General features: G+C 44.5%; 1 protein-coding gene across 2 annotated transcripts in view; it reads right to left on the minus strand.

Moving 5' to 3' along the window:
- CNOT2 (CCR4-NOT transcription complex subunit 2) overlaps positions 1–24,556 on the minus strand; it is a 2,080,381-nt gene that overhangs the window by 948,617 nt on the left and 1,107,208 nt on the right. The window contains exon 7 of one of the 2 annotated variants that reach the window (XM_044087992.1): positions 19,059–19,163. The exons of the other annotated variant lie outside the window; for it this stretch is intronic. Coding sequence (XP_043943927.1) covers positions 19,059–19,163 — 105 coding nt within the window. The remainder of the gene's footprint in view (positions 1–19,058; positions 19,164–24,556) is intronic. 2 annotated transcript variants of the gene reach the window in all.

Genomic DNA, 24,556 nt, shown 5'->3' on the forward strand with positions numbered 1-24,556 from the left:
CCTGTTGAGGAAGTTGAGACCTGCTGTCTTTCAAAACAGAATATGCCAGGCTGTTAGATGAAGAGTTTGAAGCTTGACATTGAGCAGATGACCGTCCCTCTGAGACAATAGGTGTGGAATCAAGGGTAAAGGCCATGGAGGCTTCCTTACCAGACTCCTCAGTAATGGGTACCAGTGCTGCCGAGGCCAATCTGGAGCTATTAAAATCATCCTTGGCTTGTCTTGTCTGACCTTTAGAAGCACCTTTGGGAGAAGAGGCAGAGGTGGAAAAGCATACACATGAAGATTTTTCCAACTGAAAGAAAGAGCATCCACTTTCCAAGCTGTGTGATGAAATCCCTTCGTGCAAAACTTTGGCAGCTGGTGGTTTAGTGGAGAAGCGAACAGATCTATGTCTGGAGTTCCCCATGACACTGTCAATTTTGAAATACATGAAGATCCAGTTTCCACTCGTGGGGATCCATGATTTGTCTGCTTAACACATCTGCTAAGGAGTTCTGTGCTCCGGCAGAAACCTTGCCTGAAGAGTTAGTTGCAAGCTGAGCGCAGTCTCCCATAAAATCATTGCTTGCCTGCACAATGGGTAAGAATGTGTTCCCCTTGTTTGTTGATGTACCACATGACAGTTGTGTTGTCTGTTAGAATCAACACCTGCCCTGGAAGAAGTAACTCCTTGAAAGCCATTAATGCAAACTGGACTGCTAACATCTCTTTCATGTTGATATGTAGATGCTGTAGTCTGGCAGGCCACTTGTCTTGTATCCACTTTCCATCTAGATGAGCTCCCCAAGCAATGTCTGAGGCATCTGTCGTTAGAATCTGACTTGCCTCTGGCCGGGTCACAGAGAGTCCCTTGTTTAGGTGACATTCCTGAGCCCACCACAAAATTCCTTTTGAATGCAAGGTATTATTTGAATGACAGTGTCCAAATCCTGGCAGTGCTGTGTCCATAGATTTTTGAGATACCATTGTAGCTTCCTCATATGCAGTTTGGCATTGGGAAGCACCAGAATACAAGATGCCATGAACCCTAAGGCTTGAAGGACTGTCCTTGCAGTCAGCCCGGACTGAAGAGATAATTGATGGAAGTAACTGGAAAGATTCTTTTGTTTGTCCGGGGTTAGAAAGGCCATCTGGGCTGCTGTATTCAGTCTCACACCCAGAAAGCACATGTCTTGAGAGGGTACTAGACTGGACTTTATTTCGTTCACAGAATACCCTAGGCATCTTAGCACTGCTATGACATATTCCAAATGCTGTAGAAGGTCTTCCTTTTCTTGAGCCAGAATCAGGCAGTCGTCCAAGTAAGGATAGATTTGAATTCCTTTTAGCCTGAAGTAAGCTATCACTGGAGCCAGAACCTTTGTGAATACTCTGCAGTAGATAAGCCAAAGGGCAATGCAGAGAACTGATAATGAGAATTTCCAGCTCAAACGCAGATACTTTCTGCAACTTAGTCTTATAGGCACATGAAGGTAAGCTTCCTTGAGATCTAAAGTTACCATCCAGTGATCTTTGCCCAGTAGAGGTAAAAGCTGTTGTAACGTCAACATTTTGAACTTTGGAATGTCCAGATAAGTGTTGAGGATAGATAAATCCAAAATTGGTCTCCACGTGTTCCCCTTCTTTGGTACTAGGAACAGGCGAGAATAAAATCCTAGGCCCCTTTCTGGCACAGGAACTGACTGAATGGCTCCTATTTGGAGTAACAGAGAAATTTGTCTCGAGCCTCTGTTCTTTGTAGAGGAGGAATGTCTGGCATGCCTTTGAAAGGAGGCAAGGTATGGAAATAAAACCTGTAACCGTGGTGAATGATATCCAGAACCCATTTGTCTTGGGTAATTAAATCCCAATTTTCTTTGAAAAGAGACAGTCTTCCTCCTAGAGGTGCCGCCAGGCGAGAAGGTACTGGCAGCTGAAAAGGCAGGTCATTGGGTCTGCTTACGAAAGGACTGACCCCTGCCCTCACCAGAAGTCTGAGCAGGTGAACTCCCTGTCCTAGGCCTAAAAGAACCTTGAGCTCTGCCCCTACCACGTCTAGACCTACCCCTAGACTGGGAATCATAAGCAGGATAAGTCCATCCCTTAGTAGGCCAATTTCTACTAGACTTCGGAGGCTGCACCTGCAAAAAATCCTTAACAGTTTGCATAGACTTAGCCTTGTCCTCCATTTTCTTTAAAACTGCTTCCACAGGCGAACCAAACAACACATCAGACTGTAAAGGAGCATCCAAAATCCTTGTCTTAACATGCTCAGCTAAGTTCTGATCTCTCAACCAGGCGTGCCTACGAAGAACAGAACCAGTGGCAGCCACCCTGGAGGAGGCCTGCACAGCATCAAAACCACATTGCAAGGAATGTTTACCCACTTGTTCAGACACATGAACTAAATCCTGCAACTCTTTACACTCAATACCTTCCGCCAGAGCATCCACCTTAAATTTCAACTGTGAAAGAAGATAATTCTGATATTTTAACATGTGAAACTGACAATTCAACGCCCTCATGGCTAAAGTGGAAGAAGTATACACTTTCTTTCCCCATCTATCCAAAGCCCTTGCCTCTTTATCAGGAGGGACAGGATTTTAACAACTGAGGCCTTCACACCTTTAGGCCCCTGAGAGACAGTTTCGGGTCTGCCCTAGGACTCTTAAAAGATACTTATGAGCGTCAGGCACCCTATAATACCTATCCGGTTTAACTGGGGCAGGAGGCAAAGAATCAGGATTCAGGGAAGCCTCTGCAAAAACATCTTCCACCACATTCAAAACAGGAGGTATAGCTAAAGGCCTATGCTGGGGTAAAACAAGAATTCCTAAGCCTTTTCCTGGAATCAGAGAAATCTTGCCCTTCCCATTTAAAATGCTCCCTCATGGAATGCAGAGTCTCTGAAAATGAAAAATCCTCAGGAGGAGAAGCTGAAGGAGTAGAATCATCCACATCAGAATCAGAATAAGGAGGGTACTCCTGCAAGTCTTCAGCCGAAGACTCAGAAGCCTCCGAGCATTGCTCAAAACTCTCAAACTCAGGTTCCACCCTAGGCCTCTTATCAGGAGGGCATAGAACCCCTTATCATAGTAATCAAATCCTCTGCCATTTTAAGCATATGTTTCTTAGGCAAAGACCCTGAGGCACTAGGAGAAACCCCCACTGAAGCAAAACTTGGCCTGCCCCTCAAAGAAGCCTTGGAAACAGAAGGGGAGGCTCTAACCACCTTAGGAAGAGAAGGAAGAACAGCCACCTGAGAAGCCCCCTCAGCCTGGCCTACTTCCTGAGAGGATACATCCTTTAGCAGTAAAGTCTCTCCCTGAGACTCCAAAGAAACACCTGGCAAAACCTCCGGCTCCACTGAGCCCTCTAAAGAACAGACGTCTGGGACTGTCGGTTCTTCCACTCTAGGCTTTGCTGCTTTGTCCTTGCGCTTTTAGTCGAAGCGCCGGAGCATCCGGCGGCATTTTATAATTACAACGCTTCCCAAACACTAACCTGGCACAGTCTAACCTTCTCTTAATAGTGCGTTTGTTAAATCTAGCACAAGAGCGGCATCCAACAACGTCGTGCTCAGGCCCTAAACAAGGTATACACAAAGTATGGTAATCCCTATGAGGTATCTGTTTCCCACAAGAAATACAGTTATTCACTTTTTCTGACATCCGGTTAAATACTGAGGCAAGAAAAACCAAAATATTCCCAACGGGTACTTAGCCAACTTTGATTCGGTCTGAAACTCTGACTTCAGAAACTTTCAGAACGCCAACCTGCACTCGCAAAATTGCTTCTGCATCGGACCATGCGGCAAAAAAGACTGAGGATATGATGTCGGTCATGCGCATTAGTACCCTGACGTACTGACGTCAGTCTAATGCGCCGTGACCGACGTCAGCCATATACTTTGGTATTCGGGCCGACTGGACAGCGGACTACCCAATAGTTAGGACTGCAGCAATGTGGAATGAAGAACATCTTGTACGGTCTTGTCTCTGTCTTTATCCTTACTTTCAGAATATCAGTAATTGGATGGCTTAGCAAAGCCATTTTGGAATACAGAGTTCGAGAACGAAGGTATTTAGCAACAATAAGGGCCAGACGACGAATGGTTCAGGCGTTGAACAAGGCACAAAACCGACATCAAGGTACTTCGTGGTCTGGACCTAGACAGGTGACGCAGTAAGAAAGAAAATCTGTGTGGTATTTGCTTTCCACAGGCAAGACAATTTTTACGTTTTTCTGACATTGGTTAGAGCAAGAAAAAAGGATCCCCAACGGGGTACTTAGCTTTAGAAGACTTCAGGATGATTCAATTAGTAAACGAAAACTCAGGTACTGGCCGACTGGCACTTGCGAACTGTTTCTGCTTCGGGATCCTCGGCAAGAAAGACTGATGTTATGGTGTCGGCTGCCTGTTTTTATACCCCTGACATCAGTCCTGGAGCGACAGCATGCCATGCAGAAATACTAAGTCTCTGGTATTCTGGACGACTGAGGACTACTTGCAGGCAGACAAAGTACAGTTGTGTACACTTACCATAAAAGTAGATGTTCGAGTGTATTCACTGTTGCAGTCAATACATTTGGGTAATCCTGCTGGCAGGTTGCCCTCAGTCGGCCTGAATTCCAAAGTCTTGGGTCCTGCGTCGGCTGCTGTTGCCCCTTCCCTGACGTCAGGTCGTCAGGCGTATAAAAGAAGCAGCTGACGCCATTTTCTTTAGTTTTTCTTGCCCCAGATGTCAGGTGCCCCCTAAAAGGGTAGCCAAAATTTCTATCTATATATAAAATTACATGCACCAATATAAACTTTACCTTCATCTACAAGCAAATACACCACATAAGTTGTATAAATCAGAGAAGGAAAGATGGGTTCCATCAGAAGAAAAGGGGGATGGCGGGTGGGTAACCTGGACTGCAACAGTGAATACACTCGAACATCTACATTTATGGTAAGTGTACACAAAGTACAGTTTTGTACCTACCATAAATGTAGATGTCCGATAGGAATGCATCTGCAGTCCTTACAAATGGGTTGTCCTGTCGTCAGGCAGCCCTTCGGTCGGCCGGACTCCAAAGTCTGGGTCTGGCCTCGGCTGGTGTCGCACTTCACCCGACGTCATAGCTGCAGTTATTCGGGTATAAAGGCATCAGCCGACGCCATTTTCCTCAGTGTTTCTTGCCCCAGATGCCAGGTGCCCTCTTGGAAGGCTAAATTTGGATAAATGCCAATGATTCCAAATAGTAGAGAGCAAACACAAAAATAAGCATGTATGTACATATATACAAACAAATACACCATAATAGATCCCGGGCAAGCTAGCTGAAGGCTGGCAAATACCCTAGGAGTACCTCAGAGGGGAAGGTGGGTGGGTAATCCTGACTGCAGATGCATTCCTATCGGACATCTACATTTATGGTAGGTACAAAACTGTACTATGTCCTTCAAGGATGCATCTGCAGTCCTACAAATGGGTAGAATACCATAGCTAAACAAGGGGAGGAGGAAAGAGTAGAGATTATGGTGTAGCTAGGATCCCTTGCAAAACAGCAGTGGCAAAACCTGCTCGGGATCTAGAGTATAAAGGTAAATTGTAATGCTTGGCAAATGTATGCACGGAGGTCCAAGTAGCAGCCTCTATAATGTCCTTGGTAGCCACTCCTCGTAAGAAGGCTGTGGTAGTGGCTGTAGCCCTTGTGGAGTGAGGCCTGATGTTCTCAGGAGTTTTCTTTCCATGGTAGGAGTAACAAAATCTAATGCAATTTCCTATCCATTTGGAGATTGTCTGTTTTGAAATTGGTTTTCCTTCTTTTCCTGTGGCATATGCTACCAGAAGCTGGTCAGTTTTTCTATTGGACTTAGTCCTGTCCAGGTAGTAGCGTAACTGTCTGTGTACATCCAAGGTATGCAAAAGTCTTTCTCTCCTGTTTTGTAGGTTTGGAAAGAATGTAGGTAGGTGGATAGCCTGATTTAATGACACTCTGGATACCACCTTAGGCATAAATGTAGGATTTGTTCTCATGGACACTCTATCTTGATGGAAGATCAGGAAGGGTTGCACTGCCATTAATGCCTGTAGTTCAGAGACCCTTCTTGCTGAAGTTATTGCCAGCAGGAAATCAGTCTTCCAGGATAAGTATTGTAATTCTGCTGTTGCTGCTGGCTCGAAAGGAGGAAGTATCAATTTATCTAGCACAAAGTTCAAGTCCCATGCTGGCAATGGTGGTTTCCTGGGAGGTTTTACATTTTTAATTCCTCTCAGAAACTGTCTGAGCAGGGGATGAGAGAAGACAGGAGGATCCAAGCTGTATTGTGCTGAAATAGCTGATGCATGTATCTTGATGGAAGAATAGGACAGGCCTGTGTGGAAGAGCTCTGCCAAGTACTCCAAGATGTTGGCCATGTTTACCAGAGTCACATCTTCTCCCTTTGCAGTACTCCAAATGAGATATCTTTTCCATTTTGCTGCATAATTCTTTCTTGTTGAAGGTCTGCGAGTCTCCAGGATTATGTCCTTAACCCTTTGGGATAAATTTGGGTTAATTGCTGTTATGTAATGTTCCAGGCAGTTAGCTGCAGAGTTTTCAGGTTTGGATGCAGGATGTTGTAGTTGTTCTGTGTTAACAGTAATGGGATCAGGGGTAGTGTCCATATTTGTTCCCGAGACATGCTCCTCAGCAATGGGTACCAATGTTGTCTTGGCCAGTCTGGAGCTATCAGAATGATCCTTGGACGGTCCTCTTTGATCTTCAGAAGCACCTTGTGCATCAAAGGAAGTGGTGGAAATGCGTATGCTGTCAGGTTTTTCCAACTGAAGGATAGGGAGTCCACCTTCCAAGCAAGTGGGTGGTATGTCCTTGTGCAGAATTTCTTTAGCTGGTGATTGAATGGGGATGCAAACAAGTCTATTTGTGGTAATCCCCATTTCCTTGTGATGGCTTTGAAGATGTCCGGATGAAGCATCCATTCGTGGGCATCTGTGGTTGTTCTGCTTAACATGTCTGCTAGAATGTTTTCTTTTCCCGGTACAAAAATTGCTTGTAACTGAATGTTGTAGCTCAGGGCCACATCCCATAGGTCCAGTGCCAGCCGGCATAGAGGATATGAATGTGTGCCTCCCTGTTTGTTGATGTACCACATAACTGTGGTGTTGTCTGTCCTTATCATCAATTGACCTTCTTGGAGAAATGGTCTGAATGACTGGATTGCCAATTTTACTGCCAGCATTTCCTTTAGATTTATGTGTAGGCTTAGCTGGTCTTGAGTCCATAAGCCTTGTATGCACTTGCCCTGCATGTGTGCCCCCCAACCGAGGTCTGAGGCATCTGTCGTGATGTTTTGGCTTGGTTGGCTGTTGCAGAAGGGCAACCCTGTGTTTGATTGGCAGGCCTGAGCCCACCATAGGAACTCTTGTTTCAGGCATGGGATTATTGGGATTTTGGTTTCTAGGCTGTGCTTGTGTTGTGACCACAAATTCCTTAGGTACCACTGTAGCTTTCTCATATGCAGTCTGGCATGAGGGACCAGAATTATGCAGGATGCCATGAAGCCTAGAGCTTGCAGCACTTTTCTTGCAGTTAGGTGGTTCTGCTTTGTTAATGCCAAGAAGTAGAGAGGTAGTTGCTCTTTCTTTTCTGCAGTTAGGAATGCCATTTGTTTTGATGTGTCCAGCTCTGCACCCAGAAAGGTTATTCTTTGGGATGGAATCAGCCTTGACTTTTTTATATTGACTGTATATCCCAAGGCTTGCAGCAGGTAAATGACTCTTTGTAAGTCTTCTGCTAGCTTGCTTTTGTTGTCCGCTTGAATCAGGCAGTCGTCCAGGTAGGGATAAATTTGGATTCCCTGAAGTCTGCAATGAGCAATTACTGATGCCAGGCATTTCGTGAACACTCTGGGCGCAGTAGATAAGCCAAAGGGCAATGCTGAAAATTGATAATGCTCTGATCCTGCAAGAAATCTGAGGTATCTTCTGCAAATAGGTCTTATGGGGACGTGCAGGTATGCCTCCTTGAGATCTAGAGTTACCAGCCAAGACTCCTTGCCCAGCATGGGAAGAAGCTGCTGTAGGGTCAGCATTTTGAATTTTGGAACAATAAGGAATGTGTTTAAAGCGGACAGGTCTAGAATGGGTCTCCATTTGTTTTCTTTTCTTGGTACCAGGAAGAGTCTGGAGTAAAATCCTTTCCTTGGTCCATAGATGGTACCTTTTCCACAGCTCTCATTCTTAATAGCTGAGATATTTGTTTTAGAGCTTCTGTCCTTTGAGTAGGTGGTAGATTTGGCATTCCTCTCTTCCCTGGTAGAGTATGGAAATGGAACCTGTAACCTTGGTCTATAGTTTGCAAAATCCATTTTTCCCTTGTGATGCAATGCCAGTTTTTTGAGAATAAGGTTAGTTTTCCGCCTAAGGGTGCTTCTAGTTGTTCCCTGGTAGGCGGTGCCACTGTCAAGTCACTGTGATTGAGTTGTTGTAGAGGTGGTGGCTGCGTCCGTGCCTCGCTGGTTGTTACCTTGCCATTGGCGTCCCCTGTAGGAACCCCTGGATTGGTTTCTGCCTCTTGAACGCCTATTCCTGCCCCTCTGAGGCTTAGAGGAGTCCGGAAAGGACCAATTCTTGGAGGGCCAGTTCCTGCTAAACCTTGGAGGTTGAACCTGTAAGAAATCTTTCACGGTTTGCACAGATTTCGCCTTCTCTTCCATCTTTTTTAGCACCTGCTGAGCAGGGGAACCAAATAAATTGACCTTGTCCATGGGTGCATCCAAAAGCTTTGATTTGACATGGTCTGGTAATGCCTGTTCTTTCAACCATGCATGTCTCCTGATAACTGTGCCAGTCATGGCTGATCTAAAGGAAGCCTCCAGTGCATCATAGCCACATTTTAAAGAATGGTTACTAACCTGCTGTATGTTATGTACCATTTCCTGAACATATTTCTTATCTAAAGATTCTTCAGAGGAAAGCTTTTTAGTTAACTGGTCAAGCATAAACTCTTGATATTGAATCATATGAAATTGGCAGTTTAAAGCCCTAGCTGACAAGGTAGCAGAAGTGTAAACTTTTTTACCCTATCTCTCTAAGGACCTGGATTCCCTTTCAGAGGGGAGGGTTTTAGTAGAAGTAGCAGCTACAGCTTTAGGGCCCTGGGCGATGGTCTCTGGATCTGCCAAAGGAGCCTTGTATAAATGGTGATGAGTGTCCGGGACCCTGTAGAACCTGTCGGGCTTAGCAGGAGCCGGAGGTAATGAATCAGGAGCAGTGCAAGCATCATTAAATGCATCATCTACAACAGAAAGAACTGGAGGTATAGCTAAAGGCCTATGTTGTGGCAAATGTAGAAAGGTTCTAAGCCTTTTTCTAGAGTCTGAGAAATCTTGGCCCTGCCACTGAAATTGTTCCCTCATAGCATGCAAGGTTTCCCCAAAGGAAAATTCCTCAGGTGGAGAGGCTGAAGGAATGGACTCTTCAGCATCAGAGTCTTCGTAAGGAGAATAAGAAGCCTCAGGAAGGTCTGTATGATCTGATTCATCAGAGGAACCATCAGTGGATACTGGTTCAGGGGGCTCTGCTCTAGGTCTCTTTTCTGGAGGTGGGAGAGGACCTGTCTGGATGAGGCTGGGATCCACGAATTAAAGAAATTAAATCCTCAGCCAAAGATAGCATATGAGAGCTAGTGCTGGGCCTGTGTGAGGGGGGTTTGGCAGGCACAGTTTTGGAAGCTTTGGCTGCTTTAGCCCTGGCAAAGGCCTTGATAGACATGGCTGCAGGAGGCCTAGCAGCTCCACGTGCAGGGGTTGAAATATCCAGGGGAATTGTGTCTGATAATTCCTGAGAAACCGCAACAGAAGGCTGGATTTCAGAAGCAGATTCTACCAGGTTAGAGGAGGCCTCGGTAGAAGGCATGGTTTCGGCTGAAGAAAGAACCGCTTGCTCGGTTTCGGCCGAAACAGAGACACTCGCGGTTTGCTTAATCGCGGTTTCGGCCGAGACCGCGGACCGCGAGTGCCGGTCCTTTTTTCGCTTTTGGAAATTTGCGTTGTCGGAGGATCCGACGGCATAATATAGGCAAAATCAGAGCCGAAAATTTGTTCAGCAAACTCCGACCGACGTCTAAGCGTCCGTCGGTTAAAAGAAGAGCAGGCTAGACAAGCTGGTACGTCGTGGTCTGGGCCTAAACAATGTATACAGTAGGAGTGGAAATCTTTATGAGGTATTTGTTTCCCACAAGATAAACAGTTATTCACTTTCTCTGACTTCGGCTGAGGCAAGAAAGAGTCCCCAACGGGGTACTTAGCTTTTTAGAAGTCTTCGAAGTAGTATTCGGTAGTAGTAATCTCTGGATCTGACCGACCGGCACTTGCGAACAGCTTCTGCTTCGGGCGCCACGCGGCAAGAAAGACTGAGGAAAATGGCGTCGGCTAATGCCTTTATACCCGAATAACTGCAGCTATGACGTCGGGTGAAGTGCGACACCAGCCGAGGCCAGACCCAGACTTTGGAATCCGGCCGACCGAAGGGCTGCCTGACGACAGGACAACCCATTTGTAAGGACTGCAGATGCATCCTTGAAGGACATCTGTACTATGTTCTTCGTGTTTCACTGTTGCAGTCATTACATTTGGGTAGATTCCCAAAGCTATGGTTAGGAGGCTGGAGCTAAATAGCATTAGGAGCTGCTATGAGACCCTGCAGAACTGCAGTGGCAAAGCCTGCCCTGGATTTAGAGTAGAGTGGCAGATGATAGTGCTTTGTAAAGGTGTGCACTGAACTCCAAGTAGCTGCCTCTAAAATGTCCTTGGCTGGTACTCTCCTGAGAAAGGCTGCTGAAGTGGCTGCAGCTCTGGTGGAATGTGGCCTAATGCCGTTAGGCACTGGCTTGCCATGGTATAAGTAGCAGAAACGAATGCAGTGGCCTATCCACTTTGAAATAGTCTGCTTTGAGATATCCTTTCCTTGTGATCCTGCAGCATATGCCACTAGTAATTGCTCTGTCTTTCTGAAAACTTTGGTTTTGTCCAAGTAGAATCTAAGCTGTCTGTGTACGTTGAAAGAATGCAGAATTCTCTCCCCCTTGTTCTGTGGATTTGGATAAAAAGTTGGCAGATGAATGGTTTGGTTAAGAGCCACACTGGACACCACTTTAGGCATAAATGTTGGGTTTGTCCTCAGGGAGACCCTGTCCAGATAAAAAATGATAAAAGGGTCCACAGTCATGAGTGCCTGTAGCTCTGAAACTCGTCTTGCATAGGTTCATAGGTAGGTTCATAGGTAGATACTAGGCTATCTGCCCGAAGGCATTTATAAGCCTAGCCAGAATATGTTGGCTTTTGCCGCCCCGTTAGATTAGTTCCCTGTGCCTCTGTCCAGCAGAGCCACTGAAGTCACTGAAGTCAAGCAGAAGTTATTGCTAGGAGCAGAGCTGTTTTCCAAGATAAAAACTTTATATCAGCAGTAGCAGCTGGCTCAAAAGGAGGCAGGGTGAGTTTTTCCAAGACATAGTTGAGGTCCCATGCAGGCATTAGTGATCTCCTTAGAGGCCTTAAATTTTTGGCTCCTCTGAGCTACTGTTTTAATAAGGGATGAGAAAAGATTGGTGGCTCTGCATTGTAATGAGCCGAAATGGCAGAGGCATGAATTTTAATAGATGAGAAAGATAGGCCTTTGTCCAGCATCTCAGTTAAGTATTGTAAAATCTGAGGAATATCTGGAACAGTTCTATCTGTTCCTTGTGCCTGGTTCCAAGCACAGAATCTCTTCCATTTTCCAGCATAAGATTTTCTAGTACTAGGCCTTCTGGCTTCCAAAATGACATCCACCACAGCTTTGCTGAAAGGTGTGTTTTGTATGATTACATTGTCCGCCATGCTGCCAGGTTTAAAGTCCTGAGCTGGCTGTGCAGGATCCGATTTGCTTTGCTGGGACAGTAGATGAGGTACTTGAGGTAAGGTCCAAGCTGGGCATTGAGACAAGCTCCTTAGTATTGGGTACCAGTGCTGGCGGAGACAGTCTGGGGCAATCAGTATCATCTTTGGCTTCTCCTGTCTGACCTTTAGGAGAACCTTGGGGAGGAGAGGCAGAGGAGGAAAGGCATATACTGATAGTTTTTTCCAGCTGAAGGATAGGGCATCCACTTTCCATGCTTGTCTGTGATAAATCCTTGTGCAGAATCTTTTTAGTTGGTAGTTGTGAGGGGAGGCAAATAGATCTATGTTCGGGCATCCCCATTTCCTTGTTATCATGCTGAAGACTTGTGGATCCAGCTGCCACTCGTGGGGATCCATGACGTTTCTGCTTAGTTCGTCTGCCAGAGTATTTTTTCTTCCTGGCAGGAATTGTGCCTGCAGATGTACTTGGTTAAGTCAATGCTGTGTCCCACAAAGTCATGGCTAGTCTGTAAAGGGGGTAAGAATGTGTGCCCCCCTGATTGTTTATATACTACATGACCGTGGTGTTGTCTGTCTTTATCAGTAGTTGTCCTGGATGAAGTAGGTCCTTGAAGGCTGTCAGGGCATTTTGAACAGCTAGCATCTCTTTTTGATTGATATGTAGATGCATTTGGTTTGAGGTCCATGTGCCCTGAATGCATCTTCCTGCCATGTGGGCCCCCCCAGGCATAATCTGATGCATCCGTTGTTAGTGTCCGCATGGCTGAGGGTAATGTGAATGGCTGTCCCTTGTTTTGGTGACAAGCCTTTGCCCACCATCGAAACTCATGTTGTAGGCAGGGAATGAGAGTAATTATAGTTTCCAGGCTGTGGCAATGTTGAGTCCAAACACTTTTTAGGTACCACTGAAGTTTCCTCATATGCAGTCTTGCATATGGAATTAGTAGGATGCAGGATGCCATGAAGCCCAAAGCCTGCAGAATTTTTCTTGCAGATAACTGGGTCTTTGTTGCTAACATTTTTAAATAGGTAGTCAGTTGCCTTTGTTTGTCTGGCGTGAGATAAGCCATCTGGGCAGTTGTATTTAAACTTGCACCCAGGAATAATAACTCTCGAAAGGGTACTAGCCTTGAATTCTTTTCGTTGACTGTGTACCCTAGGCATGTTAGAAGTTTTTTCACAAACGCCAGATGCTGTAGAAAAATGCCCCTGTTCTCTGCTTGAATTAGACAGTCGTCCAAGTAAGGATATATCTGTATTCCTCTTTGTCTGCAGAATGCAATTACTGGTGCCAGGCACTTTGTAAAGACCCTGGGCGGAGTAGATAAGCCAAAGGGCAGTGCAGAGAACTGGTAATGCATTGAGCCAGCTATGAATCTGAGGTATCTTCTGCATATTTGTCTGATTGGGACATGCAGGTATGCCTCTTTTAGGTCTAAAGTCACAAGCCAAGCGTTCTTGCCCAGGATGGGCAGAAGCTGCTGCAAAGTCAACATTCTGAATTTTGGTATATCCAGGAATGTGTTCAGAATAGATAGGTCCAGAATTGGCCTCCAGGCCTTGTCCCTTCTGGGTACCAAGAACAGTCTTGAGTAAAATCCTTGTCCCCGCTCTTGCTCTGGCACTTGTTGAATGGCCCTCATGTCCATGAGGGATGAGACTTTTTTTGTGCCTCTGCCCACTGATTTTTTGGCAGATCTTGCCAGCCGTTTGCCTTTGGCAGGGTATGGAAATGGAACTTGTAGCCTTGTGACACGATATTTAGAACTCACTTGTCCTGGGTTATAATGTGCCAATTTTGAGAAAAAAATGCTAATTCTCCCCCTAAGGGTGCTGCCAGGAAATAAGCGCTTGGTGCAGGCAGGGGGAAGTCATTGGGACTGTTTCCTGCAAGGTTGTGATTTGTCTTCTCCACTTTTGGAGGTAGAAGCACCCCATTGCTTTGACCTGTATGAACCTTGCGCCTAGGATCTGCCTCTAGGGCGTCTGGATCTGCCCCTTTGAGGTCTGTCTGACACAGGAAAGGACCAATTCTTTGTAGGCCAGTGTCTACAAAACCTAGGTGGCTGTACTTGTAAAAAAATCTTTGACAGTTTGCACAGATTTGGCTTTGTCCTCCATTTTCTTTAACACCTCTTCTGCCTTAACACCAAACAAAGTATCATGCTGTAATGGTGCATCTAATAATTTAACTTTGACATGATCAGGCAGATTTTTGTTCCTTTAACCAAGCATGCCTCCTAATTACAGAACCCGTAACTGCGGCCCTGCAGGAGGCCTCCAGAGAATCAAAACCACATTGCAAAGTATGTTTTCCAACTTGTTGAGCTGCATGCAATAAATCCTGCATTTCCTTGTTTTCCGCACATTCAGGGTTTAACATTTTCTGTTTAAGCAATGCCATGACATGTTGCTGATATTTAAGCATATGATACTGACAGTTTAAGGCCCTTATAGCCAAGGTAGCAGATGTGTAAACCTTTTTTCCCCATCTATCCAGTGCCCTTGAATCTCTGTCAGAGGGGGTAGGGTTTTTTGCAGCCGAAGCCTTAACCCCTTTAGGACCCTGTGAAACAGTTTCTGGGTCTGCAGCAGGGTTTTTGAAAATGAATTTGTGAGAGTCAGGAACCCTGTAATTTCTGTCAGGCTTAACAGGAGCTGGAGGTAAGGAGTCAGGGGTCAGACTAGACTCTGAAAACACATCTACAATGTCTAACACAGGTGGAATGGCTAGAGGCCTGTGTTGAGGTAGTAAAAGGAAGTCCCTGAGCCTCTTCTTAGATTCTGAAAAATCTTGGCTCTCCCAGTGGAAGTGCTCCCTCATGGTATGTAAGGTTTCCCAAAAAGAATAGTCCTCAGGAGGAGAAGCTGAAGGAATAGATTCTTCAGCATCAGAATTCTCATAGGGGGGAAGAGAATATTCCTGGTCAGAAGAGGAATCAGAAGAAACAGAAACCTGATCTGAAGATTCATAGTCTGTCTCTTGCCTAGGCCTCTTATCAGGAGGGGGATGGGAACCCCTGATCAAGGTAATCAAGACTTCGGCCATTTTCAGCATCTGTTTTTTGGGCATGGAGGCCTGTCCATGTGGCTCTAGAGTTTGTTTCTTTGTCTTTGAAGGTGCTTTAGTCTTTGCTTTTGAAGCCGAAGTCGGTTTAATGTATAGATGTTTAGGTCTGAATACACCCTCAGAAGCCGGTGCCTGCTCAGCGGCTCTGGACCCATCTGAAGGAATAGTGTCTGAGGCTCCAATACCTTGAGTTTCCAGCGGCATAGCCAACTCCATGCGGCCTGCGACTCTAAAGTAGCGGGCATCAGGGGCTGCAAAAACGCCTCACTGAGAACTGGCGACTACCTTAGGAGAAGCTTCGTCATCGGTTTTGGGCCTCAGTTGTCTATCTTTTTCTTCGCGTTTTTTGCGAACTCCGGTAGTCGGATGGCTATCCAAAGACATTTCTGGATAATTAAACCTGCGTCCAAAGTAGTTTAATGCAAAATCATACCGATGCTTAATAGTGCATTAGTTAAATCAGCACAAAACCAACAACCTGAAACGTTATGGTCAGGGCCTAGGCAAGGAATACAGTAAAAATGAAAGTCCTTATGAGGTATTTGCTTTCCACAAGAAATACAATTATTAACTTTTTCTAACATCGGTCTGGAGCAAGAAAAAAGTTTCCCCAACGGGGTACTTAGCTTTAATGAAGACTTTGGATCTGAAATTTGAACATGAAAATCTCAGGAGTTGGCCGACCGGCACTTGCGAACTGCTTCTGCTTCGGGCACCGCGCGGCAAGAAAGACTAAAGAAAATGGCGTCAGCTGCTTCTTTTATACCCCTGATGACCTGACCTTCAGGGAAGGGGGCGACAGTAGCCGACGCAGGACCCAAGACTTTGGAATTCAAGCCGACTGAGGGCAACCTGCCAGCAGGATTACCGAAATGTAATGACCGCAACAGTGAAACATGAAGAACATCCCAAGTGTGATGACCTCAACAGTGAAACACGAAGAACATCTTTGAGTGTCTGGGTCACTGTCAGACCTTAATTTCTTTATAGCACAGAGGCAGGGTCACCCAATCCCATCATAAAATGTAGCAATGTATTACTTAATTCAGAAACATGTTTAATCATATGGTTAATATTTCATCATATTAAAATTCAACCACAGCAGTAACATTTCTGAATAGTTAATATTTCTTCATATTGTACAACACTTGCGCAACTTCAACCATAATTATAAAAAACGCTTATGTGACCCCCCCCCCCACCTGAATCCTTACCACTGACACCGGTGAAGGACAATCACCTGGAACACAGACAGGTACACACAGAACTTTCAGATGCAGCTCTCGGCACCAAGCCCAACTTCCCTTAAGTGCACACAGGCAACACACTTAGTCCGGGTTCTGGGTTTCCCTGTCTCTCTTTCTCGCCACACCCCCCCCCCATAAGACTCCCAACTGGCACAGCTATAGAGTTGAGTCCACAATTGAGTGTCTCAGGCCAAGTCCTCTAAGGCCCTCTCTGTGAAACCAGTGCTCTGTGCCCCTGCTGCAAGCAGAGGACACACACACACGCTGAGATTTGATTTTCACACCTGGGAAAGGTTGGCACAGATTTACTAACTATGTCCCTCTACCTAGACTATAAGGCAGACATTGCCACCAGGACAGTCCAAGGACAGATACTCTAAGGCTCTTACAAGGGTACCCAATTATACTGGGTGAAATTAATAGGAATATAAATGGTAGTGTTTGACCAATGCAAAGGGCCAGTCATAATGAAAATTTTAAATATACTTAATAATAAACTAACATGAACATACTAAATATCTATTTACAATAAACAGAGTTCCATGTGTCAATCACAAACATTAAAAATAAAACAGATGAACAGATTCACACAGACACAGAAAAACAGTATTTAAATAATCTCAGTACAGTTTCCTGACTGATCTAAAGAATTATTATTCCCTAGTTACTTACTAAAGCAGGGCAAGATGAAGTGGGTGAGTGATCTTTCTATGCTAGATTTCAAAAACAGACTGTTTGGAGTCAAGTTCTGTCAAGTTATCACCTAGTATTAAAACATAATTTCAGTGCTGGATTACAGAATGACATCACATATATGTGATGATCTGACTTCTGGTTCCCACACTACTCCTTTTTACTAAAAACTGAACCAGAACTTTTCACATATGTGTTACCATACACACAGACAGGGCTTTGCTAAGATGCGTTATAGCACCTGGAAGCCATAAAATCATTTCAACACTTCCACCCTTCTAGGGTAGCAATTAGTTCACTGCTAAGGACAATACAGCAGTATTCCTAGTCCTTGTTTTCATAGACATTTTGACTCTGGCTGCAATCATAACTGTCAGATACAATCTTTATTATCTAAACCAGGTAATTTATTTTCAGATTTTTTTTTCTAAAAGTTAGCTGGACTGAGATTAACTAACCTATTTTTTTTCTAGTATTCTCTGTTACAATATTAATTTCAACAGTTACAGTACAGTCTGACATACAGGTGTATTTCTTTTTGTTGTCTAGCAGGACCCACTGTTGGTACATTTTTTTAACACAAGCAACTTTACAAATACATTTTCAACACAAGCATCTGTACAAATTAGTTTGATATACAAATGACATATACTTCTTTAGAAACTCTAGCTAACTATGCTGGCATATGTTACACATCCACTGCCCTACTTCTACTGGCATAGCCTGCAATGCCTCACATCATCACATCTTATTTATATGGTTAATACTCTACCCCCTATGATATTCAAACAGCTGCAAAGTGTCACAGTTGTTTAATCATGCGACTAATAATTTACTATACTGGTTAATACTTTATCACATTTAAGTTCAAACTTAGTAATAACTGTCTCATACTTTTACTTCACAGTTTTAGCTAGCATCATAACTGTTCAGTCATGTGGTTAGACTTCAGTATTTCAAACCTAGGACCAAAGTTCCGACTTAGTTGATGCTTTGCTATGTACTGTATTATCTAAACACAATCAGTATCCTAAAACTTATTTAATGTAAGCCCTTCATTTTTTTGTTTCTAATTTTTCCACTTCACCTCAGTGATGGGTCAGGCTCCCCTCCTTCTCGCCTACCTTATTCAGCCTATTCAGTACACCAGGAAACAAGAGTGGAGCCTGTTGCTGTCATCTACACGTAACTTGTGTTTTGTGCTTTGGGTTCCTAACACCACTGCACATGTCATGTAATGCTTCATGATTCAGTGTGCAATGGATGAGTTTCCAGTAGTGTGATGCTTGCTTCTGCAAGTGACATAACTCCTCAGGACTGCTCTAGCCCCCTTGATGCCAATGCTCCCATATGATCACTGACCTCTACAGATTCCATCGTCGGAACAAGCACATGGACATGTGCACTGTCCTCCTCCCCCAGAGTGAGCCAGCAAAGCCATTTCAATCTTCTCTTCCCCGTACCACTTCAATAAACACCCAAGCCACTATATGCACCTGTACTACCTGGATCACAGTCAGGGCCTTGTCCCTCTATGCCACTGGAGTTGGCCTTAAAAATATCATGACTGATACAGTTCTAGCTATAAAGGGAGAAACTGGAATGCAACTGGTAAAATGTTTAGCAATGCAGATATGAAACATATAGAAATCGATGTGGCAGACTAACTAAGAAGTGAAGGATTTAGTTTGAAAACTCCAATACACACAATTTTACAATATGATGAGTCAATGACTCCCCAAGAAGGATCCTGTAGGAGATGGGGCAGGATGTGCCAGGAAAATACATGCCATGGAGTATGTGAAAGAAAATGATCTAAGGGATAATCTGCTTGACTTAGAAATGGACATACACACTGAGATAGATGAAAGAAAGATTACAGAAAGTGGAAAAAAAACAAATGCTAGAAGACTGGTAAAACTGATAAAAATGGTAACTGATACTACTAGGAGAAATTCATGTGATAACAAATTATACAACGAGGGCTCATCTGTATTCAAAAACGAGCAAACTGACTGCACAACCCAATCAGCTTGCCCACTGTAAATCCCACATACACCAATAGAAATACTGCTAAAATTCCATTGAGCGGTTGGACTTCTATTGGAATATATGGATGAATAAAGCAAGACAGAAGAAAAATCAAGTACATTCTCAAAAATAAACAGAAACATACCTGATTTTCCTTTTATTTCTGCGTTGCCCTCGTACAATCTCGACCACAAAAACAGCAACGAAGCTTCTCTTTTCTCCACTGCTTCTCCTGCACTGCACTGATGTACTGTGCACAAAAACATGGAGTAACGCTTCAGCGCCCTTACACAAAGGCATTATTTAAGAAAAGTAAGCAATTTCTTTTTTAAGTAATGTCACTGCATAATAGTAATAATCCATGACTGGGTTAGGGGTATATCAGTGTTATGGTTGGCTTTGTTTAATTACTCAGGCTTTATCCTTGTGAAATAACCATGCCAACTGTGTGTACATCCTGGTATACCCATACCCAGTTGTGGATTACTGCTTAATAAAATTAATTAAATTAATATCTAACTAAAGAAATAAAGTGCTACCATAAAAACACAGATTAAGAAAGGAAAAGAATGGGACAAGTAGAAAGCTACCACTGAAACACTAACTACAAAGCAAATACAAAGTACAGTTGTGTACACTTACCATAAATGTAGATGTTCGAGTGTATTCACTGCTGCAGTCATCACCTGTGAGCTATCCCTGCTGTGGTAGCCCTCGGCCGGCCTGAATACCAGAATCAATGTTTTTTTGTGTCGGCTGCCGTCACCTGTAGTCTGACGTCGGGTTGTCAGTGCCATAAAGCAAGGCAGCCAACGTCATTACATCAGTTTTTCTTGCCCTAACCCATTTAAAAGCACAAGAAAATAAAGTAAAGTGGTCCTGGTGGCTAAAAGCCACCACGGGACGCTTATGTCTCCATATTGAAAGAGAATACAAGGGGGATGGAGGGGACAATTACAGTTGTGTACGCTTACCATAAATGTAGATGTTCGAGTGCATTCATTGTTGCAGTCATCACATATGGGTTATCCAGTTCCTGGTGGCCCTCAGTCAGCCCGAATACCAGAGTCCTTGGTATACGACGTCGGCTGCCGCCGGTTGCAAAACTGATGTCAGTACGTCAGGTATAAAGGGAGGCAGCCGAAGCCATTGCCTCAGTTTTTCTTGCCTTAACTGTCAGGAGCCCCCAAAAGAAGGCTAACCCAGGAATGGTAGCACCTTGGACACATGTCATACAAAAAGTAAAAATTTACAGTCTGTGCCTTAGGAAAAAAGGGGGAATGGAGGGTGGGAAACCAGGACTGCAACACTGAATACACTCGAACATCTACATTTATGTAAGTGCACACAAAAGTACAGTTTTGTACCTACCATAAATGTAGATGTTCGAGTGTTGACACTGCTGCAGTCATTACACTTGGGTTATCCTGCTGTCAGGCGGTCCCGCAGTCGGCCAGAGTTCCAAAGTCTTGGTCCGGCGTCGGTTGCTGTCGCCTCTTCCCTGACGTCAGTGCGACACGGGTATATAAGATGCAGCCGACGCCATTTTCTTCAGTTTTTCTTGCCCCAGATGTCAGGTGCCCCCAAATAGGTAGGCAATTCAAATTGCTAGTAAACAATACAAAAGAAAAGCAAACAACCATTTTTAGTTAGCAGTACATACTCCCCATAGGTAAAAAGGTTAGTTGCCCTAGGTAAGTACCAGAAGGTAAGAGGGGAAGGAGGGAGGGTAACCTGGACTGCAGCAGTGTCAACACTCGAACATCTACATTTATGGTAGGTACAAAACTGTACTATGTTCATCGTGTTACACTGCTGCAGTCATTACACTTGGGTGGAATCCCAAAGCTGAGGTAGGGAGGCTGGATCTATAAGGCATTAGGGGTGGCTATAAGGCCCTGCAGTACAGCAGTGGTGAAGCCAGCTCTGGATTTGGAGTATAAAGGCAAATGGTAATGTTTGGTGAAGGTATGCACAGAACTCCATGTTGCTGCTTCCAAAATATCCTTGGTAGGTAACTCCTCTGAGGTAGGCAGTTGAAGTGGCTGTTGCCCTGGTGGAGTGAGATCTAATGCTGCTAGGTACAGGCTTCCTATGGTGGGTATAGCAGAAACGTATACAGTGTCCTATCCATTTTGAAATAGTCTACTTTGAAATGGCTTTTCCCTGTACTCCTGCAGCATATGCTACCAAAAATTGTTCAGATTTTTTGAAAGCTTTGGTTTTGTCCAAGTTGAAGCGTAACTGTCTGTGAATGTCCAAAGAATGTAAAGTTTCTCCCCTTTGTTCTGTGGTTTTGGATAAAAAGTTGCCAAGTGAATAGTTTGGTTTAGAGCCACACTTGATACTACCTTTGGCATAAAAGTAGGGTTAGTTCTTAAAGACACCCTGTCCTGGTGGAAGATGAGGAAAGGTTCCACTGCCATTAGTGCCTGTAAATCTGAAACTCTTCGTGCTGATGTAATTGCCAGTAGCAGAGCAGTTTTCCAAGAGATGTATTTTATTTCTGCTGTGTTAGCTGGCTCAAAAGGAGGTAGATTTAATTTTTCCAAAACATAGTTGAGGTCCCAAGTTGGTATAGGTGCTCTACGGGGCGGTCTTATGTTTTTAGCCCCTCTGAGGTATTGTTTGAGCAAAGGATTAGAAAAAATTGGTGGATCTGTGTTGTAATGAGCAGAGATAGCTGAGGCGTGGATCTTGATGGATGAAAAAGAGAGGCCCTTGTCCAGCATCTCAGTTAAGTATTGCAGTATCTGAGGAATGTTTGGGACAAGAGGGTCAAGGCTGTGCGCTTAGTCCCAGGCACAGAATCTCTTCCATTTATCCGAGTATGCTTTCCTGGTGCTAGGCCTTCTGGCCTCCAGAATGACATCCATAACAGCTTTGGAGACAGGCATTGCTTGCTTGACTAGGGAATTTTCCATGCAGCTAGGTTTAAGGTCTTTAGCTGGCTGTGAAGTATCTGATTGTTGTGCTGTGTCAGCAACTCTGGGATCTGAGGCAAAATCCAGGGTGGTTCTTGTGCTAAGTTCTTTAAGATTGGGTACCAGCGCTGGCGTGGCCAGTCTGGTGCAATCAGTATCATTTTTGGCTCTTCCTGCCTGGCTTTTATGAGTACCTTTGGGAGGAGAGGTAAAGGAGGGAAAGCGTATACTTGTAGTTTTTTCCAGCTGAATGAGAGGGCATCCACTTTCCATGCTTGTGGATGGTAGCTCCTTGTGCAGAATTTCTGTAATTGCCAGTTCTTTGGGGAAGCAAACAGATCTATGTCCGGGCTCCACCATTTTTGTGTTATCATTCTGAAATTTTGTGGATTCAGTTCCCATTTGTGTGGGTCCATAATGTTTCTGCTTAGGTCGTCTGCCAGTGTGTTTTTCTCTCCTGGCAGGAATTGTGCTTGCAGATGAACTTGGTAGTTTAGAGTTGTGTTCCACAAGGTCATGGCTTGTCTGCAGAGGGGGTAGGAGTATGTGCCCCCTTGCTTGTTTATGTACCACATAACTGTGGTGCTGTCTGTCTTTAGTAGTAATTGTCCTGGATGAAGTAGGTCCTTGAAAGCTATAATAGCATTTTGTACAGCTAGCATCTCTTTTTGATTGATGTGGAGATGTCTTTGCTCTGTGGGCCACTCGCCCTGGATACGTTTTCCTGCCATGTGTGCTCCCCATGCATCTGTTGTCAGTGTCTGCCTGGCTGTGGGTTGAGTGAAAGGTTGTCCCTTGTTGAGGTGACAAGCTTGTGCCCACCATCGAAACTCCTGTTGTAGGCAAGGAATTAGTGGTATAACTGTTTCCAAACTTTGACAGTGCTGAGACCATACGCTCTTTAGGTACCATTGTAGTTTCCTCATATGCAGTCTGGCATATGGAATTAGTAGTATGCAAGATGCCATGTAGCCCAAGGCCTGCAGAATTGTTCTGTCTTTGTTCGGTCTTTGTTGCCATTAATTGAAAATATTGAGTCAGTTGTCCTTGCTTGCCTTTGGTGAGGTAAGCCATCTGGGCCGTTGTGTTCAAGCTGGCACCCAGGAATATTATCTGTTGTGAGGGCACTAGTTTTGATTTCTTTTCGTTTACTGTGTACCCCAGGCAACTTAGCTTTTTTACGTATGCCAGATGGTTTAGTAGAATGTCCTTGCTCTCTGCTTGAATCAGGCAGTCGTCCAGGTATGGATAAATTTGAATTCCTTTTTGCCTGCAAAATGCAATTACTGGTGCCAGGCACTTTGTGAAGACCCTGGGCGCAGTAGATAAGCCAAAGGGCAGTGCAGAGAATTGATAGTGCATTGAACCAGCTAGAAATCTGAGGTATCTTCTGCAGTTTTGTCTGATAGGGACATGCAGGTATGCCTCTTTGAGGTCTACCGTCACGAGCCAAGCTTTCTTGCCCAGCATGGGAAGAAGCTGCTGTAGTGTCAACATCTTGAATTTCGGTACATCCAGTTAAGTGTTTAGTGTAGAAAGGTCCAGAATGGGTCTCCAGGCTTTGTCCTTTCTGGGAACCAGAAAGAGTCTTGAGTAAAATCCTTGTTCCTGTGGTGGTACCTTTTGAGTAGCTCTCATGTCCATGAGTGCTGTAATTTGTTTTTGAGCCTCTGCCCATTGATTTGGTGGCAGATTCGGCATTCCTTTTAGCCTTGGCAGGGTGTGAAAATGTAACCTGTAACCTTGAGATACAATGTTGAGAACCCATGTGTCTTTGGTGATGCAATGCCAGTTGTGATAGAAAAGTGCCAGTTTTCCTCCTAAGGGGGCTGCCAAGAGAGAACTGTTTGGCAGCTGTAGTGGAAATTCATTGAGTCTGTTTTTTATAAGGTTGAGGCCTGTCTTCTCCTTCTTTCTGGCCTGGTGTGCCCCATTGTCAAGGCCTGTAAGGGCCTTGTGTCCGACTTCTACCTCTTGGATGTCTGTTTCTGCCCCTTTGAGGTCTGTCTGTGACTAGAAAGGACCAATTCTTTGTTGGCCAATTTCTGCTAAAACGAGGAGGCTGAACCTGTAAGAAATCTTTCACCGTTTGCATAGATTTTGCCTTATCCTCCATCTTCTTTAATACCTCCTCTGCCTTAACTCCAAACAGCACATCCTGCTGCAAAGGTGCATCCAATAATTTGACCTTAACATGATCTGGAAACGTATGTTCTTTTAACCAAGCATGCCTTCTAATGACAGAGCCTGTAACTGCTGCTCTACAGGAGGCCTCTAAGGAATCCAACCCACATTGCAAAGTATGTTTTCCCACTTGTTCGGCAGCATGCAATAAATCCTGCATTTCTTTTAAGTCAGGAGGATCTGAATCTGGAAACATCTTTTGTTTCAACTGAGACATCAAAAATTGCTGATATTTTAGCATGTGAAACTGGAAATTCAAGGCTCTCATTGCTAAAGCTGCAGACGTATATACCTTCTTTCCCCATCTGTCTAAAGCTCTAGAATCTCTGTCAGAGGGTACAGCTGTGTACACTTACCATAAATGTAGATGTTAGAGTGTCTTCACTGTTGCAGTCATCACTGTGGGGTTCTTCCTGCCGGCAGACAGCCCTCAGTCGGCCAGAATTCCAAAGTCTGGGTCCGGCGTCGGCTGTTCAGTCATGCTCCCTGACGTCAGAGCACCAGGAGTACAAAGCTGCCAGCCGACGCCATGTTC

The sequence above is a fragment of the Protopterus annectens genome, chromosome 11.part0, assembly GCF_019279795.1.
Source record: "Protopterus annectens isolate FY-2018-M chromosome 11.part0, PAN1.0, whole genome shotgun sequence".
NCBI classification, from domain to species: domain Eukaryota; kingdom Metazoa; phylum Chordata; order Ceratodontiformes; family Protopteridae; genus Protopterus; species Protopterus annectens.